Source organism: Gorilla gorilla, chromosome 17 (assembly GCF_029281585.2).
Source record: "Gorilla gorilla gorilla isolate KB3781 chromosome 17, NHGRI_mGorGor1-v2.1_pri, whole genome shotgun sequence".
NCBI classification, from domain to species: domain Eukaryota; kingdom Metazoa; phylum Chordata; class Mammalia; order Primates; family Hominidae; genus Gorilla; species Gorilla gorilla.
In genome coordinates this window covers 64017534-64036623 of record NC_073241.2, presented here as the reverse complement: position 1 = coordinate 64036623, position 19090 = coordinate 64017534, and the positions used below count along the sequence as shown (strand labels likewise).

The 19090-nt window shown below is 37.8% G+C and overlaps 1 protein-coding gene across 16 annotated transcripts in view; it reads right to left on the bottom strand.

Moving 5' to 3' along the window:
* DTNA (dystrobrevin alpha) overlaps positions 1–19090 on the bottom strand; it is a 394389-nt gene that overhangs the window by 87271 nt on the left and 288028 nt on the right. For all 16 annotated transcript variants that reach the window (XM_055368709.2, XM_055368711.2, XM_055368712.2 and 13 more), the window contains one exon: positions 8584–8797. In XM_055368709.2, coding sequence (XP_055224684.1) covers positions 8584–8797 — 214 coding nt within the window. The remainder of the gene's footprint in view (positions 1–8583; positions 8798–19090) is intronic.

Here is a 19090-nt window from a genome sequence, read left to right as displayed (position 1 = left end):
TGGCTGAAAAAATTTGTGATGAAAAAGTCCCTATAGTTACCCTAATTTCAAATTCAGGAATTCTCTAACAAAAAAATTATGTTTCTGAAGATTTGTTTAAATAAATTATAGAGACTGTGAGATTATTCCGCACAAAATTATTTTATGAAACCCAAAGTGAAAAGTGTCTTCTGTTGGCTAGTTAGCCAACCACAGTTAGGTAGCATATATTCCTCTGGTTATCAGCCCATATTTTGAGCAAAACATGGGACCAGGGTCCCTATTTCATTGTGAAAAAAGGCACTGGCATTAACACAGGAAGCAAGGAGTAGAGAAAAGCTGATACATCCCAAATGGAAAAATTTAAGAGCTATGCTCATTAGGAATTGTCATTAGTTGGGACCAGTTTGATTTACAAACAGCCAATAAAATCTGTTAAGTGTCTAGGAAGCAGAAAGACAAGTGCATGAGGATGGATAATGGGAAGCTCCTCAGAGTCCTGTGCAAATGAGCAGGAAAGCAGCATATTGCTCCAAAATGACTATGTCTCTGGCAATGCCTTTGCAGTAAGGTAGTAAAACTGCACCCATGGAATGCTGGCTGTCAGCCGCAACCCAGGAAGCCAACCACCAGTGTGTGCTGAGGTTGAAAAACATAGATTTTCCCTAAAACTTCAGGCCAAACAGCCTGGGAGTGGGGCAGCATCAGGAAGTGCACAGAAAAAGTCTATATACTTCTCTTGCTTTTATGAAAAGCCATGGCAGTATGCCTTCAACTTCGTGTGCAATTCTGACTGCCATCTCAAGACATAAAAGAGCCAGATGTGTTTGAGAGACTGGATGCATCACAGGGCACAAGTCTGGATGAATCACAGACTTTTAGGGGCGGGATCAGCCTTAGGAGTCTGTGATGTGGTCAATCACATGGCCATGTAAGTCTTTCTTTGTGAATTAAGGCTGCTAGTACAGTTAATTCTTTGGTAATATAAAAGGCACAGTAAAAGCTTAAAGAATTAATATTAGCATATCATTTTATTATTAAAATAGTAATTGGCCAGGCGTGATGGCTCACGCCTGTAATTCCAGCACTTTGGGAGACTGAGGTGGGCAGAACAAGAGGTCAGGCGATCAAGACCATCCTGGCCAACATGGTGAAACCCCGTCTCTACTAAAATACAAAAAATTAGCCAGGCATGGTGGTGTGCACCTGTAGTCCCAGCTACTTCGGAGGCTGAGGTAGGGGAATTGCTTGAACTCAGGAGGCAGAGATTGCAGTGAGCCAAGATCGCGCCACTGCACTCCAGCCTGGTGACAGAGCGAGACTCCATCTCAAAAAAAAAAAAAAAAAAAAAGTCATTTTATTTTTAAAATAAAATAATAGTATTTTGTTTGTAATGTTTTCCATTTCAATGCAGAGAGAAAACAGCGCATAATACATACCTTATTCATTTTCTCCATTATTGTCTTTTGGCATAGTGGAATATGTTCTGTTTCTAAGCCAATTACCCTGGAACTTTTGCCTATACAAACTTTACTTTCTTGTTCTAGATCGACATTCAAAAATTCTCAATAAAATTGTGTATTGGTATATAATTAACATGTAACAAGGTATTTAAGAGAACCAGGCTAATATATGCAAATTATCAAAAGCACAAACTGAAATGGCTTCATAAGTCAATGTTTCTTGAAATCTTTTATCTTCCTTTACATTTTGTTTTCTCACTCTGAGACTTTTCAAGTTATTCTAGGGGACAACTGATTGAAAATGGAAAGAGGAAGGCACTTACTCTTTGGTTAAAATATATATAGTGATTTGTAGAGTGTTTTATGTTAAAAATTTGAATTACTTCAAAATTTGACTTGTCATAATAAGAAGTGAGAAACTGCTTTAGTCTGCCCTGGGTTTCCCATAATCTTATAAAGAGACATACTGATTTCTTTCAACTAAGAATATATTATTTATATGGAAAAGTTGCAGGGAAGAGAATATTTGTTTTTGACAAGAAGATAAAACAACAAATAGATACTGATCGATAGGGCTGGATGCTAAGTACAGAAGGTAAATTTTCTCCAAATTGCCAACAGAGTTTCCTGTTTGAAGTTACAAAATCCCATGAGAAATTTGAAGTTCTTTTAAGTAAGATTCAATTCTGACTGATTCTTTCTTAAACAGACAGAAGGAATTATTTCTCTATTTAAGAGCACTAAAATCAGAAGCTCTTCTTTTACCAACATATTTTACAAAAACATTTGGTAAGCATTTTTGATAAGCAGAGGCACAGCACTCAAACTGCTCTTTCTCACACATTTTGGTGGCTTAATTAACGGAGAGAATTGCTTCCTCCCTCTGCTTCCACAACATGCCTCTACTATAACACATTTTTTATCTGAAAATTATTTTGCTCATATGGATCACTCATTTAGTCACTCAATAAATATTGATTAGCATTGTCCTAGAGGTTGGGGATATACAGATGAAAAAGGTGTGGTCTCTACTCTTCATTTGCTCACAACATATTGGAGATAAAGGGTCAGAAACAGTTAATTTTAATACAACCCGTTTTTCAGAGGGTATCTCATCTCATTTCATCTTGTCTTATCATTTATTCCCAGCCTATCATAACACCTACCACATAGCAAGCTCTTTACATATGTCAGTTCAATTAATGAATGCACAAGTGAGAAGCAACTTTCTGATTTACCACTTAAGATTTATATTGAGAAATATAACGTGTTTGAATACGATGATAATGATTGGCTTTATGGCCGTTTCTTTTAGATTGTGCAGTTATGTGATGCTTTGAATTTAGAACTGTTCACAGGCATAATTAACTCTGGTTTGGGGCGTAGTGAAGCTAACCTGTGAACAGACAGAAACCCTTTATTTGGATCTGGCTTCTCTCTGGGCCCTCCACAATGTTAGCAAGACATCTGGGAAAAGTACTCCTTATAGCGCTGGGGCAGGTGAGTTTGCTAGGGGTTTCTCCAGAACGGAAGGGGTCAATACTGTTGGAATGCCCCCATACCCCTTGAAATTCCTCATCTCTCTTGAAATTCTACCTGCTACTCATTCAAAGTATATCAGATAAACAACGAATGACATTAGGATATTTAATGTATCTACAGCTGTGAAAATTCTTTGGAAAGTGATTCCATTTTAGCAGGATGTAGAAATTTTGAACAAAGTATTTTTCACTACAACAAGATTTTAGTTAGTAGAGGAGAATGTTCTGTGGACATCTTGAAATTTAAGATGTGCAAAGAAAAAAGTCACCACGCCAAGTAAACACTGTTTTAAATATCTAGTCTTGGCTGTATAGATAATAAAAGAGAAGAACATTTGGTTTTTTATAACTCTTCTCTTTTTTTCTTCTTTGCTTTCACAAATCTACATAGTCTCAAACATGAACAATACTTTTTTTGGTGCAGAGAAATGGTTGTGTACTTTGTAGTACATTTTGCATTAAATATCGAATCATTTTTTAAATTTGAAAGGCAGAAGGATTTTGGCAGGCATTTCATATCCATGCATTTGAAATAGTTCTGTGGTCTTTTTTGTAGCATTGGAAGGCTCAGCAGTGGGCATGGGTGTTCAAATGGCCCAGTAAGGTGCAATATGGCAAACAGGGAGGAAAATACCAGGATTTTGTATTCTCTACGTAAGACTATTATGTGATGGACTTGCAGTTCTGGGTAGCTGTCATAAAACTGATCCTAATGCTACAATGTAAAACATGTTAAGTCCAAATATTTCTTCCACATACACTCTTTCAAATGTGTATAAATACCAGAAACTGGAAAGATTAGGAATGTAAGCATCAGAATAATATCCTGTAATAAGCAAAACAAGTCTGAGAGAAAAAATGTTAATTAATTTTCATTTTAAAAAGTGAAACAGAAAGCATGAATAGAGCTGAGCTTAAAACAGTTCCTGAAACAAAATGAGTTTTCCCTCATTTACCTCATTTAGTATGATGCTGTATGACCTGCAAATTATTTAACCTCTTTCTATCTCCTCTACTGGAAAATCATGATAATATAGTGCCAAGTCAGTAAGACTATTGAGATATAGTAAATACTGAGTACATCTTATTTTTTAATACAATTATTATGATTATCATGGAAGACTATAGCTTGACCTCTGAAAATAGGAAAATCACTGTTCCTTTTAATATTTATAACTGTCATACTATGATTTTTGAGTGACTGAGTATATATGATAATGTTATTTGCTAAAAACAAGGCTACAGTCACATAATCTACTTTATGAAGAACTGTCTTATGAAAGAAGATACTATTGAATTGAAATGAGATTGAGTCAAGACAACTTGTTTTTAGTGTTTCCTGGGGAAGCAGGGAGAAGGTGAGAGGAGTACATAGAAGTCTTTTGTAAAAATAGGATCACCAACATTGGTAACCATGAACACTTGTTTTTTTTCTCCGTGGAGCAGAAGTAAAAATAGAGGGTCTGAATCTAGGTGACTGGGACCTGCTAGTCTTTGTAATATATTGGAGATCAAGGAAGACTTAATCTCAGAAAAAGAATTAAAAGAAAACTGGCCAGACATGGTGGCTCATGCCTGTAAATCCCAGCACTTTGAGAGGCTGAGGCAGGCGGATTGCTTGAGCCCAGGAGTTCAAGACCAGCCTGGGCAATATGGTGAATCCCTATCTCTACTAAAAACACAATTACTAGCCAGGTGTGGTGGTGCACGCCTGTAGTCCCAGCTACTCAGGAGGCTGAGGCACAAGAATTGCTCGAAGCCAGGAGGCGAAGGCTGCAGTGAGCTAAGATTGTGCCACTGCACTCCAGCCCGGGTGGCTGAGTGAGACTCGGTCTTAAAAAAAATAGTTAAAAGAAATTAGTATGACAAGAGCTCAGAAAGATCAACCTTGGATTTTCATTCATCGATTCATTCTTGTGTTGGCTATGGTCTCAGGTGCTGTTCATAAGAAGAAGAATAAAATATGGTTCTTTCCTAAAGAAGTCTTTGGGAGGCAGTCATATAAACAGTCAGACATGCACTATGAGACAATAGCAGAATCAGGTGCAAGGAGAGGTGGACCTGTGGAAAGGTGATCAACTTCACCATGACAGGCGAAAGGCTCCACAGAGCCTCAGAGTTTGTGACTGCACCTCTCAAAAAGGCTGCACATTATAGGCTTTTAAGAATTATTTTCATCTTTTAACTTTCTGCAATATTTTTCTTTTGAGTTACTCTCTATTTCCTACAAAATAATAAGAACAACATTAAAGGTCCTTCGAAGACTTCAAAGAGATTTCCCCCTCCTCAACAGAATATGGACAAGAGGTGACAGAAGAAGCTGCTGCCAGTTTGCTGGGGGGATTCTGGAGGAGACAGAGGAGTGGAAGGCTCCTGGCAGCAAAGAAGGGGAGGTGGGAGGCCAGTTCCTGGGGTGATCGGAGGAAAGGGACAAGAGGAAGAGACTGGCTCAAGTTCTGGCTGCTCCCTCACATATCTTCTTCCCTCTCAGCCCCTGGTCTTATTTCTGACATCTCTTTTCCCATCCTTCTCAGGCACACTCATCCATTCCACTAGACACCTTAAAAAAGATAACATCTGGCCGTGGAGAGATTTGCTTAGAAGTTGGTTGATAACTGCTCCCTGGGTGACCCCCTCCCAGGAATACAGCCATTTTTAAAAGGAATATCACAAAAAACAAAAATCTTCTGGACTCAAGGAACTGTGTCTTCAGGGACAGAATGGCAAGCATGAGCATAAACCACTGGGGTCCACTGCCCACCCCCAGCATTGTACAAATCATCTACAGATGTAGTTATCATATCTTCTGAGAGGCTGACTTGCCAACGAGCAGAGAGAAATCTTGCAACCAGGAAACTGATTACAGTCTGCAGTAAGCATCCTGGTATAAAAATTGAGATCCAGATTTTTTTTTGGTGGGAGAGGGAATGCTATTCTTGGGGAGCTATGGCTGTGGGAAGGTAAGTCTGATTCTCAGAAGTACATCCCAGTAAAGGAGGCATCAATCCTCATCTCAGGTTACCACTTTCTTCACGAAGTTCAACTACCTGGGAGTCTAGTGAATTTTAAGGCACCATCCCCTCCCCCCAAAAATGGCCAAGTTTCTTTGAATCCAAGTTCTTATTCTTCATGAGTTTAAATCACTATACTGCCTTTCTTTTTTATTTATTTATTTTTAGCAACACTTCTTCAGAGTCTAGGTTCTTAAGGCATCTCTAATTTTTATTTTGGATTTTTTCCCTGTTTATTTATATGTCCATTTAAAATACGACAAATGGGAGAAAATCTCCTAAATGTTTCAGTGATTCTGTAATAGCAACAGCACATCTTTCTTTTAGTAGTATCAGGATCATTCATGTCTGCCAAAATACAGACGTTTCCCTTAAACACTTGGACTCTGTCGTGGGACAGGTGGTAGGAAGTGGCATCAGATTTCCACGCTGGGTCTCATTTGGATAAATTGGAGTTTACTATTATAAGAAATAGAATTTGAACATTTATTTTATTCTTAAGTTTCTCTTCTTATATTCACTTCTAAATTACATATCCAGTTAGCTGTACTTCCTGATGGCTTACACTTCACATCCAAAATTCCATGCCATCAGATGGAAAATTTGAGTGTCAGTAGGACTGCCTATGCTCATTTGCTACGCTGAAGGAGCAAACGCAGAAGTGTCTGCAGAGTAGGATCTCTACATGGATATGTTTATAAATCTTTGCAGTGAAATTTGTCTATGTGGATGTGTTTATAAATCTACTACAATGAGATTATTGAAAGTACACATCAGGAGGCTTCCTATCTATACGAAGAATAGGCACCAAATAAAGATTTCTTCTGAATTTTTTTGTGAATTGTTCCTTACCTTGGGATAGATGTCAAACTTAGCTTTTCATCAGTCTTGAAATGATTCAGCTATATTTTCAGCAGCTATTTAGAGACCGTTCATAGCTCTATATTTAGAAGTGATCTAGCCAATATTTCTGACCAAAAGTGAAAAATCTAACTATATTTGTGTGAATCCTATATATCTCACAAAATACCCCCTTCCTTATTGTTAGTCTGGTTTCTGGTCTATATTTATGGAGTGGGTGCAAATGATTATTTGGCTTTGATTCTTTATGAGTTCTCTAACAGTACTCCAGGATTTAGTGAGATATTATATTTCTCTTTTTGCAGTTTCCATTGTTACATTTCTAACAAATAAGTCTCTTGACATCTTTAGGGGCAAATCTGAAAGCTGCCACACTCTTGTCACAGGGCCAGGTTAGAAATGCCACTACAGAAATGCCATGGCCAGGTTCCATTCTGCTGCCTCTGCTGCCTGTCATGTGGAACCACAGTCCTCTTTACCTGCCCCAGCATCCAGTTACTATAGGGATTAAGCCAGAGCTGTACATCTCGTTCTGAAGTGTGCACAGCCGAAGCAAAGAATCTACCAACCTGGAATGCTAGTTGTAAAATTGTTGATTTTAACTGAAGAATTTCTCAAAATATAAATATCACGAAGACAATAACGCACACTGGAAAAACTGAGCAGGAACGATTCTGTTAACACTCTAAGTTGCAAAGTGACAGCTGGTAGCTTTTGTGAATTGCAAAATAACATTAGCCTGGCTGGAACATCTCCACTGCGGGGGTAAATACTTCCAAGCATTGGCCAGACAATGAGACTAAGTAAAACCTTCTGAGAATCTTAAAATGTGATTGCTGAAAGGTCAGGTTAGCAATTTTCCTTTTTAATATTCAAAACAAGCAGTGGAAGTGGAGGGGGTGGTACTACGTCCAGGTTGGAGGCTATTGGCAAAAAGCCCTCTTGAAATTGTAGGCTGAGAATGTAATTCAGGGGAATCCACATATACCTTGGTAAAGAAACCTTTGTTGAACACCTAAGTCCCCACTCGGCCACTAACATGCTGCAAGACACCAAACAAGTGACAATTTCTTTGTTCTTCATTTCCTTCATCTGTAAAATGAGATATTTGGACGAACAGTCTTTAAGATCTCAGCCAGCCCTGAAATTCTCTGATTCTAAAAGGGCAAATTATACAAAAATGAAGCTGAGTTTCAGTTGTGGTCTGTGGACGGCATCCCCTTATTTTATGATCGAAACACTTAAATTGACCAGTCCATTTAACGCAAGTCATAGTTACTTTGACTGGGATAGTCAAGAAACCCTTTTCAATTTCTTTCTTGTTTGCTGTAGGGCCTTGTTAGGACACCTCAGAAACACTGTCTTAAACAATTTGCAAAGAAGAGAGTTAGAAACATCCTCCCACTTCACGCTTCATTAAATCGCTCCACAGGCAATCCTCTCGAGCATCCACAGCTTCCAGGAAGCATGGGATGAGTTAACTAAAGGTCAGCACATAAAATGCAATTGTCCTCAAGTTCCTCTGGCACCATTTTACTCTCTAGTCTTTTTCACAGGATTTAAAATTTATATTAAACACATGGAGACTTTACTGACATAAGCATCCACTGTAAGAAAAAAGAGTAAAAAAAAAGAGAGAGATATAAAATTATTTGGGAAAAAGACCAAGTAAGACAGGAAGTGAAAGCCAAACATGTAGAGAGGAACAGACATTCAGAGGGTGCTTACGGATCAAACGCTGCAAGCAGGAAGTTAAGGAGGAGGCTGATGGACTGCTCCACATGGATTTGGTGAGTGGTTGGCATCCGTTTGTTGAGCTGGTAAAAAATCGTGGAAAGCACAGCCTCTAAGCGGGACACGTTGAGTTCAGTGTTTGGGTCCAGGTTGTTCAGAGCATTTTCCCGCAATGCTTCTATGACATTCCATATGTCCACCAGGTGCACTACAATTAAAGCAGAGTTAACACATCAGCCCAAAGTAATGGAAGGCAAATACATCAGTTTACATGACCCTCTGTCCTGTTTTTTTCTAGGTATCTCACATGTGTGCAGCTGTTGCAGGGGGTCAACGTAAGTAAATGAACATAGGCTGTGCATTATCTCTAAGACTTGATGTGCATTATATAATAGCAAGCAAATGATTTACTGACCACCACAATAGATAGTTATTTCCAATCTTCACAATCACTCTTGAAATACAGCTATTATCCCTGTGTTACACATAAGATAACTGAGGATCTGGAAACTGAACTGACAAATGCAAAGGTAGAAGAGGAGTCAATGGCAAGACTAGCATTCAGATCCAAGTCTATCGGTTTAAAAGTTATTTCCCCATTGCACACCCTGCCCCCTCAAAAAGAAAAGGCCAACATTTAAATTCTAGTGTTTGAAAGGATGTCCAAATTATATTTGAGTATTTAAAATGTTTTCATTTATTTATGTGTTTTTTAGTAGTATGCTGTTGGAAACAAGAAAAAAAAAAGAAAGTTAAGGTAGGCAGGAAGACAAGGTAAAAAGGAAAAGTTATGTATACACTGCAGCAGCAGCAGAACTAAGTCACACATCACTGAACTAGGCTGGTCAAGAACAAGAAGTTTCTTGGCTACATTATTACCAGCTGATTTAAGTCATGGTTACTTTCACTAGGATAGTCAAGAAAGCTGTTTCTATTTTCTTCCCTATTTGCCCTGAGGTCTTGTTATGAGATCCCAGAAACCATGATCACGACCAAGATAAAGAACATGTCCTCACCCTCAAAAGTTTTCTCATGCTCCTCTACAATCCATCCTCATTCCCTGTTCCAGGCAACCATTGATTTGCTTTCTGTTGCAAACTTCAATTCTTAATAACTGTAAGTATATGGTAAACACTCTTTTTTGGGTCTGGATTCTTTTACTTAGTGTTAACTATTCTGAAATTCATACATGTATTGCTGAAAGTATCAATAGTTTTCTCTTTTTTATTGCTGAGTAGTATTCCATTATATGGATATATCACAATTTGGTTATCAACTCACTTGTTGATGAACATTTGGGTTGTTCTTCAGTTTTTGTTTATGAATGAAATTGCTATGAACAATCACGTACAAGTCTTTGTATAGATATGTGGCTTCCATTTCTCTTAGATAATGAGGGATTCAAAATATTAAAATCATTAAAAATATTAAGTAAATACTTAGAAATGAAAAGGCTGGGTTTCACAGTAAGTGTATGTTTAATTTTTAAAGAAAGTTCCAAAGTATTTTCCAAAAGTAGTTGAACCATCTTACATTCCCATCAGCAGTGTACGAGAGTTCCTGTTCCTCCGCATCTTCACCATTTAAGGTTGACTTTTCATTATGCTTTTGCATTTGCAAATAAATATTTTGTTTATTCTCAATGAAATATAACAATCAGTTTCCGTTTTTGAGAAATATGCACTGTATATATATATTTTTACTAACAGCTCCCTATTTTTTTGTCTTCTACCTCATTGCTCTCTCCTGGCTATATTCCTAATAAGCAAAACTGACATCAACTTCTACTACGAATTGAGCTATGTGACTTTTTTCTGGACTTCTCTCTTACTTTTGCTTTTCAGAACAGATCTATGGTTTCTGACTTTTGGTATAGGAGAACTTATCACCAATTTCTTTCATTGTAATAACAAATGAGCCAACTAGCCAACAGTCTTTTGAAGTCAGACCCTTTTCCCAGGCTAGGTTTAACTGCAGGATCTGTAACCACAGAACCCTGAGAGAGAGAGAGCAATCTGTTCAGACATTCTTATTTTCAAATTAAGCATAAAGAAAAACAAAAACCTAAAGTATGGTTCTCATAACTAACTTTGTGTGCACATTGAGATCCAAGAGATGAGTAGATTATGCAAATCCCTAAACTAAAAAAAAAAAAAAAAAACAGGTTACATAGAACCGTTACTGTGTCCTTTACTTGAATTTTTGCTGTTAATTTTAACAATTACTCAAAATAATGTTTTATGTTATGAAGGGAAGATACCTGTGCTCAAGGAGCACTGGACTTGGAGTCCAAAGACCTAGGTTGCAAATCTCGCTCTTCTACGACAAGTGCATGACCTCTAAGACTTAGAGTCTCACTTCCTTCATCTATGAAATGGGGCTGGCATTCCTAAAATGGAAAAATGCATAGAGTAAAAAGTGGTAGTTCCTGGTACCTAGCAGACAATGCATTATAGATGAACAAGTAAATAATGTGAGTCATGTCAAAAGAAAAATATATTGCAATATATCTCTGATTTGGAGCAGATGAGTACAAATCACATACCAACTAAAATAAATATTTATTAGTTTTGGAAAAATTCAGATTTAAGTGATTTCAAATTTGCAACCTTTTCTGTATATCAAGAATTAATCAACAAGGAAATTATTTGTATTTCTTGGCGTTATTTATTCCACTCTTCTATCTAGCAAGCAAAACACTCCCAGGGAAATGGCATTTATAAACTAAATTTATTTATTTATTTAAATTCTAGTTGGGAAGAGCTGGGATTCCTCTAATTACTCCCTATAGATTTGATCTGTGAATCTTCTGGATCTAGTCATCAGGATGTGTCTGGGTGCAGGATGCAAAGAGAGCAGTGCTGATGACATCCAGCCTGTCGTCCTGCTTGGTCCCTGTGACCTATCCTCACCTAGTTCCTGGTTGTGGATGATGTGGAACAGACATCTGGGGAGAGGAGCATGGACTGGGAACTTGAGCATGGGAGGGAGATGGGTATATGTCAAGAAAGCTAAATGGTTGTTGGCAAAGGGAGGGAACCTGGATGCTTAAATTTCTCTTGACGAGCCATTGTAAGGAATAGGAAACCCTTTTAGAATTCCCAGTGGTGGAATTATCCAGGCTCATGGGAGTGACCACAGGAGTGGCCCACATAAGGGTTCCCACACATGCATGCCCATGTAAGGGTTCTTTAGGTACTTCAGCCTCAGCATGAGCAGCCCATACTCATCTCTCCCCTTGCCGGCTCTGGGATTCCCTTCCTTGGTGAATGCCACCATCCTCCCGCTGCCTATTCTCCCTCCAGGGAGATTTACTTTCTGGGTTCTATCAATGACCTAGTCCTATGGACTGTATATCTCCTAAACATCACTGTAATCCCACCATTTCCATGAACCTTTATTGCCACCACCCAATTTTGTTACCCAATGCTATCACGCTTACTGTTTGGCTGAGTCAGTTCTTTCTTCATTCTTTCTGTACTCCCTTTCTACTCACTGCAGCCAGAGTGTGATTTCTAAACCGTAATTTGACATATCACTTCTGTGCTGCTTAAAATTGTATGCTGCTTGGAGAATGGCGTGAAGCCGGGAGGCGGAGCTTGCAGTGAGCCAAGATTGCGCTATTGCACTCCAACCTGGGCAACAGAGCGAGACTCCGTCTCAAAAAAAAAAAAAAAATATATATATATAGTATGCTGCTTGAAGCCCTTTAATAACTTCCCATTAATTTGAAATCTAAACAAGGATTGCAGTTTTTTTCTTTCTTTTCTTTTTTCATCTAGCCCCTGTGTACTTCTCATCTACATCTCATCTACTATACCTTGGCGTCAACATCACTTCCTCAAGGATAGCTTTCTGGGCTGGATCAGAAACCCTGTCTCCAGGTTTTATACCCCTTGCATGCACCACCTTAGAGCTCTGTCCTTCCCCATCACAGCATGTAGTGGGCACTCTTGGGTAGACCAACAGGTTGTCTGTTTCCCATTCTGTGTTGCATGTGGCACAGGACAAGACTGTGTCTATTGTGATAACTGTTCACACCCCTAGTGCCTCTCACACTGCCTTACACATCCTTACACATAGGAACTTGGTAAATGTCTTTTGACTAAATGAGAGAATGACAAAGAAATGACTCAACAGTGAAACAGGGTTTTCTAAGGATGCATTTGCTTTCTAAAATGCAATAAGGCATAGTCATGAAGAATCACAGAGACACTGGTTTGAATCCTAGGTATACTGTCAGTCTAATTAACTTCTCTGAATCTTCATGTTAGAAAAGTGGAACTGAAAATAGCATCTACTTTCGGATGATTACTATGACAGCTGAATAAAATAATGCCTGTAAAACACTTGGAATAGGGCACGTCATGTAGGAGACAATAGTTGTTTATTATTATAAACAAATATCTAGAAATTACATGAAAGTTATTAAACATAAATATGCTGCATTTATGTGCTTACATATTGAAGGTCCTAATATAAGGAACGTAAAAGAAAAATATTTCATGAAAAGTAAAATAATTCTGGCTAACTGTGAGAATAGATAATTAAAAATGATTTAAGTAAAACTAGTTTTCATAATTATATGCAAACACTATGGTAGATTGTGAGGACTCAATACAAACAATATAGATGTGGTTCCTGCCTATGGGAGCTAACAGTCTGGTGGGAATACAGACATGACTCACATAATCACACAAACGGGTGATCAGAAATAGTGACATACTGTGACATATAGCATGCGAGGTATAAAATGGGATTACAATATGGTCTTGATTGGGCCAGAACAAGATAAGGTTGCAGGAGCACCATAACTACAATAAGGATTTGGCTCTTTATGCTGAGTATGAAGACATGGGTTTTAAGTAGGACAGCAACATGATCAGGAATGCAGCTTAAAAATGTCATTTCTGACTTTAAGGGAAGAAAGGAGTAGAGACGGACAGGCACACAGTGGGAAGTAGTTGGAGCATATTGTTTTAGTTCCAGTAAGGGATGGTGGTATTTTTGTCTACAAGGTGGTACTATGCAGAAAAAACTGCAGTCATGCACATTGTACCCCTTATTTTCCAGCGGTGGCATAGTGGAAAGAATTCAGATTTTGCAGCCACAAAGATTAAGGTTTCATTCCTGGCTCTGGAAATAACTGCAAAACTGGGCAAATTTTATTAATAAAAATAAAATGTGATAATATTTTGTTTATACATTGTATTATTCCTTTTTTAAAATAAGGAAACGAATGCCATCCAGAGGCAGTTATAGTGAGATTAAAAGAGAACGTGTATTTACATAATAGGTGATAAAGAAATGAGCTATTTGTGATAAAATAACTAAATACACTCTGATCTAAAGCCATACTATTCTACTACTAATTTATAAGATCTGTAAGTCCAAAACTAAATTTTAGCCAAGTATCCCAATTTCAATAAATTAATCAACCCATAATCTTGATGACGTATTATGTGGGTGAAGTAAAAGAATCACAAAGTGCATTGCAGCCACAAAAGCAGACACTTAGTTTTGTTGTCATAAATTTTGAGTTAGTGGAGTTTAAGTTGATTTTACCATATCGGGTCATTAGAAACCTGGTGAGGAGGCTATCTTTCATAAAGGTTTCATGGAAACTTTATTTCATTGGCGACTACCTTGGGAGGTGTAATCATAGTGCAGAAGGTGCAGGAACCGGGGCAGTGGCTGGGGTCCCCTACTGACTGTCCCTATGACCTTGGGCAAGTCACTTAATTTCCTTAGGTTTCAGTTTCCTCGCCTGTAAAATGAGGACAATACTATTTTCTCTACTACATTGTTGTTTTGGAGGGGTCAAATGAGATACTTCACATAAAGCACTCCACATAGTGCTTATAATAAGCATTCAGTATACATTAGTTATTGAGAAATTTAAGTAACATAAGCCTTTTGTTTATTTAAATAGTGACACTGAGAAATGCTAAGTTAAGATTCATTAAGAAGTTATTAAGAAGTTTGTTTTAAAAGTCTGACAGTTGTATAAATATGTTGCTTACTGCTGTGCTAGTTAAATCATTTTAGATGACATTTAGGTTGTGTAATAATGATTATGAACCACTAGATGGCACTGCGTGTATTTTACTAAATAGCTATCAAACTTCAGTCGTCCATTAATAGAGCACCTGCTACTAGGCACAGGAGATACGAGGAATTCCCTCATCTATACAGTTGTGTATATTTTATATCAATATACTAGGAAAGGCAACGGTTCGCATAACGAAATTCCTTAGTTAACAATAACCACATCGAGAATAGACAAAATGCATTCTTAACCTAATATTTAGTTCTTCATGGAATCTTAAAAGTAACGATAATAGTGTTGATTTCAGGCATTAATTATTAAGACCTAAGATTTGTCTTTACATACATAAATGGAAATAGACAAAGCTTCAATGGTTTTCTATAAATCCAGGCAATTTCAGGTAGAAAAGGGCTAGGTTAGGGTGTTAGGGGGAGAGTTGCAGATGGGTAAAGGAGAGTTTGTTTATCTCAAGAGATATTTTTAATGTGTTTTCTGACATCTTGCACTATTTTAATGGGAGATGGAGTCCTTCATTCACAGAGATGACTTAAATCCAAGCATCCGTGGGAAAAGTGCTAAAATGACAAACCTAGTTATATCTAGATAGAGATGGCTGATGTCATAAACTTTATTAGAAATAGTAGAATCATATAAGTTGGATAAAATATGGGGGAGAAAAATATCAAAAAGATAACTTCAAGATTTAGTCTATTTTATGATTTATCCAGGGCCGGCCTTTCCTGAATCCCTGAGGCTGGGTCCAAGTTTCTGAATCTAAGCATGATGTTCTTTTTCTAAAGCATTTGATGATCTCAAAATTCTCAAACCCAGACTCTACCACCTCCTGAGTTCAAAATATAAAAGAATGGAAAAGGGTTTTGACAAAACTCTCCAGGTGATTCTGACAACCACTGATTATAAACTTTTAGAAGGTTTTCAAAGGGCTTGCAACTGAGAAAGGTCAGTAGACAATTATAGTGACTTAGCTTTAGTCATTATGGAATAGTGATCCTTAACTGTGGCTTCACAATGGAATCACCTGCAAGGTTGTAAAATTGATTCCTGGTGATACTGGTGGTCCAACATCACACTTGTAGTAACAAAACACAGGCTATTTAGAAATGCTGCATCTCTTAGGCTCCCACACAGACCTAGAAAATCGTAATCTGCATTTTAACAACATATCTAGGCAGTTTGTATTCACATTTAAGTATAAGAAGCGCTTCTTGAAGTCAGTAGTTCTCAGTCCTTTGGCATCAAGACAGCCTGATATGTCTTCATAGGTTGTGAGGTGTATTGCAAGAAGCTGATTACCATAAATTAATTTATGCAGTTTAACAGTGATTTGTATAAGGATATATATACATATTATTTTAGAGGGATTTGAGGCTTAATCCCTAAGAAGGTCACTCATTGCATTATGATGTGCTTTAATTAGGAGAAAAGGAAATTGTAGTTATGCTGGAAATTGGATATAATCTGTTGATCTGCTATTGGGAATACATATATCTTTTTGTGTGTAGACAGTGTTGTGTGTGGTTTTGTGTGTGTGTGTGTGTATATCCATGCACATGCTCCCTCAATCTCCACCCTGCCCTCCGTGCTTAAAGTGAGGGTGACTGGTGTCTGAGGTTTCTGTTATGACTTGTTTTCCCCTCTTTGAGATATGCAGATATATGCAGGAATCCCCATAGCAACAAAGATAAATTGTTTCTCCTGAAAATGCATTCAGTTCTCCCCTCCCTAGATGTAAATTTCCTGACCTTCAGTGCAATATTCCCGGCATGAATTTCCATTGCAATTACACTCTTCAGAGTACAAGAACAAAGTTCAGGTAATATTTCTGATTAGTTTACACACCGGGTTTGAAGTGCCAAATTATGTTCTTTCATATAGCAGATTCTTAAAATACATTTGCTAGCTTGTAGAAAAGTTAGTTATGGAGACTCATTCTTTTAGTTATCAAACAAAGTTCCAATGTCCTTAGAATGAACAGATGAACACGCATATAAGCATTGTCTTTTTCCTACGACAACTCTCAAATGGAAAGTTTCATTCAGTATTCTAAGCACCAAGTAGACTTTAAGAAAAAATTGCTTTTAAGGAGCTCACATGTGGGCCAGGCTTCACAGAACTGGGGTGTGAGGAGGTGGGGAGAGGAACTTAGCCCCTTGAGAATGTCAGGAGTGACACTAGGTTCCTGAGACTCATTACCCTAAGCTGCTCACTGGCTGCATTTTGTAGTCTTCCATCTTAGTCTTATAACTTCACTCATACAATAAGTGTTTATTCAGTCCTTATTGTGTTGCAGTGCTGTTCTGGTTTCTAGAATTGGAGTGTACAAAATAGGCAGGTCCCTAATCACACAGAACTTACATGTGTGTCGGAGAGGGAGGAGATAGAGATATTAAATAAGTGCATTGAGCATGCAATAATAATCTATTTTCTCTCCTTTTAGATTTCAAAATATTCAATCGGCGTATAAAAATTGTATATATTCAGAGGTATACAATGGGATTTGACATTTATATATACATATTATTTATTTTCTCTTATAGAGAAACATGAACTGAGAGACTGGGATTCAAGTGTTTCTTCATTTGTACAATGGGAATAATAATATCCTTTCTGATAGAGTTCTGAGGAACAGTGAAAATGTACATGGGAAAAGAGTAAAATATGAAGTACTATATAAATTTTAGGCATTATTCTTATTTTTGAGAGCAAACAGAGAGGCATTAAAATTTACTGTCATATTCAGGTAGAATTATAAAAATTTTCCACTCACAAAAATTCTTTCAATTCTTTGCCTCACTCTGTCAGGTATAAATATATTTGTCCCTTAATATGAGCTTTCTTCTATAACTTGAGGTTTGTTTTCCCTTTAGTGGATGAAATGATGTTATAAATCCATGAGAGACTGTATCACAGTGATTACGAGTTTAGTTCAATTTCAAATCAAATATTTCAGGGGCCGGTGTGGTGGCTCACGCCTGTAATCCCGGCACTTTGGGAGGCTGAGGAGGGTGGATCATGAGGTCAGGAGATTGAGACCATCCTGGCTAATACGGTGAAACCCTGTCTCTACTAAAAATACAAAAATTAGCTGGGTGGTGGTGGGAGCCTATAGTCCCAGCTACTCGGTAGGCTGAGGCAGGAGAATGGTGTGAAACCGGGCCGAGATCGCACCACTGCACTCCAGCCTGGGCGACAGAGCAAGACTCCATCTCAAAAAAAAAAAAAAAAAAAAAAAGAATATTTCAGTGTATCACTAGTTGCCATGCATCAATCATACGTGCAGGCTGTAACATATGGAGAAAGACTGCCATATGCATATACACACAGAGTTGGGAAATGGAACAAGCAGCTAGATTCCATAATAGTTTCAAAGAAATTAAATCCAATCAGCATTTTTAAGGCGCTACAATGCATTATGGTTGATGTTATTGGTGATTTAACAAAATATGAGAGCCTGACTACAAAAAAGATTGTAAATCTCATGGGGAAAGACACACTCAGATGACCTAACTGAAGATCACCACAAGACACTGTGTTATCCAAAGCCTACATCCACAGTGCAGATTAAAAAGAAAAGTGCTACAGGAGCTCAAAATACAGGAATGCTTTGTGGGCTGGAAACTATGTAAAGATTTGGAAGAGGAGGTAAGGCTCAAATTGATTCCTAAAACACAGCAGAAAGTGCATAGATGGAGATAAGGAGGGAAGGATACTCCAGGAAGAAGTGGGTTCAGTGAGCAACGGCACAGAGCAAAGAACGATGACGGTGCATTTAGATTTTGTATTGACCTAGAGCCAGAGAAATTTGTGTTGGAGCTTAGAGGAAAGCAGGGTCTCTAACTATTCATTTATACTGCACAGTATATAACACTCTTAATTTTGCAATGAGGGAATATCTTTGTTTTATATTTTATTAAAGATTTGAATCTCCTAAAGTTAAATGTTTAATTTCATTTTCAGACTACTATGTGAGCTAATTCAGAGCCCCATCTAAAGCTAAGAGGTATGGTGGTGGAAACCCGGGCTGTTCTTTAGACCCATAGGTGGGTCTCAAACTATCGAGTTTGAATCCATAGGTCTAGAGTGTGGCCAGGGCATCCCTAGGTATAATCAGCTTCTTAGATGATTTTGTTAGACAATAAAGTTTGAGAACCACTGCTATGGAGCACAACTTAAAGAATGGAGTTAGACAAGAGACAGGAAGAACAGAAAACTGATGCTCCTTTGATTCAGAGGAATTTCCTGGGAGCACTGTGGCCAAGAAAGCCAGGTGCAAATTACCTAGTTGTTAAGAGCTCTAAAATAAATAATTTATTTTTATGCCCTTGTTCAGGCCTCCTATCATGAGAAAATGGTATTTAAAAATCTTTTAGGGAAGAAGGACTCAATTAAATGGTATGCTTTGCCAGGGTCAATAGATACATTTTTGTGTGA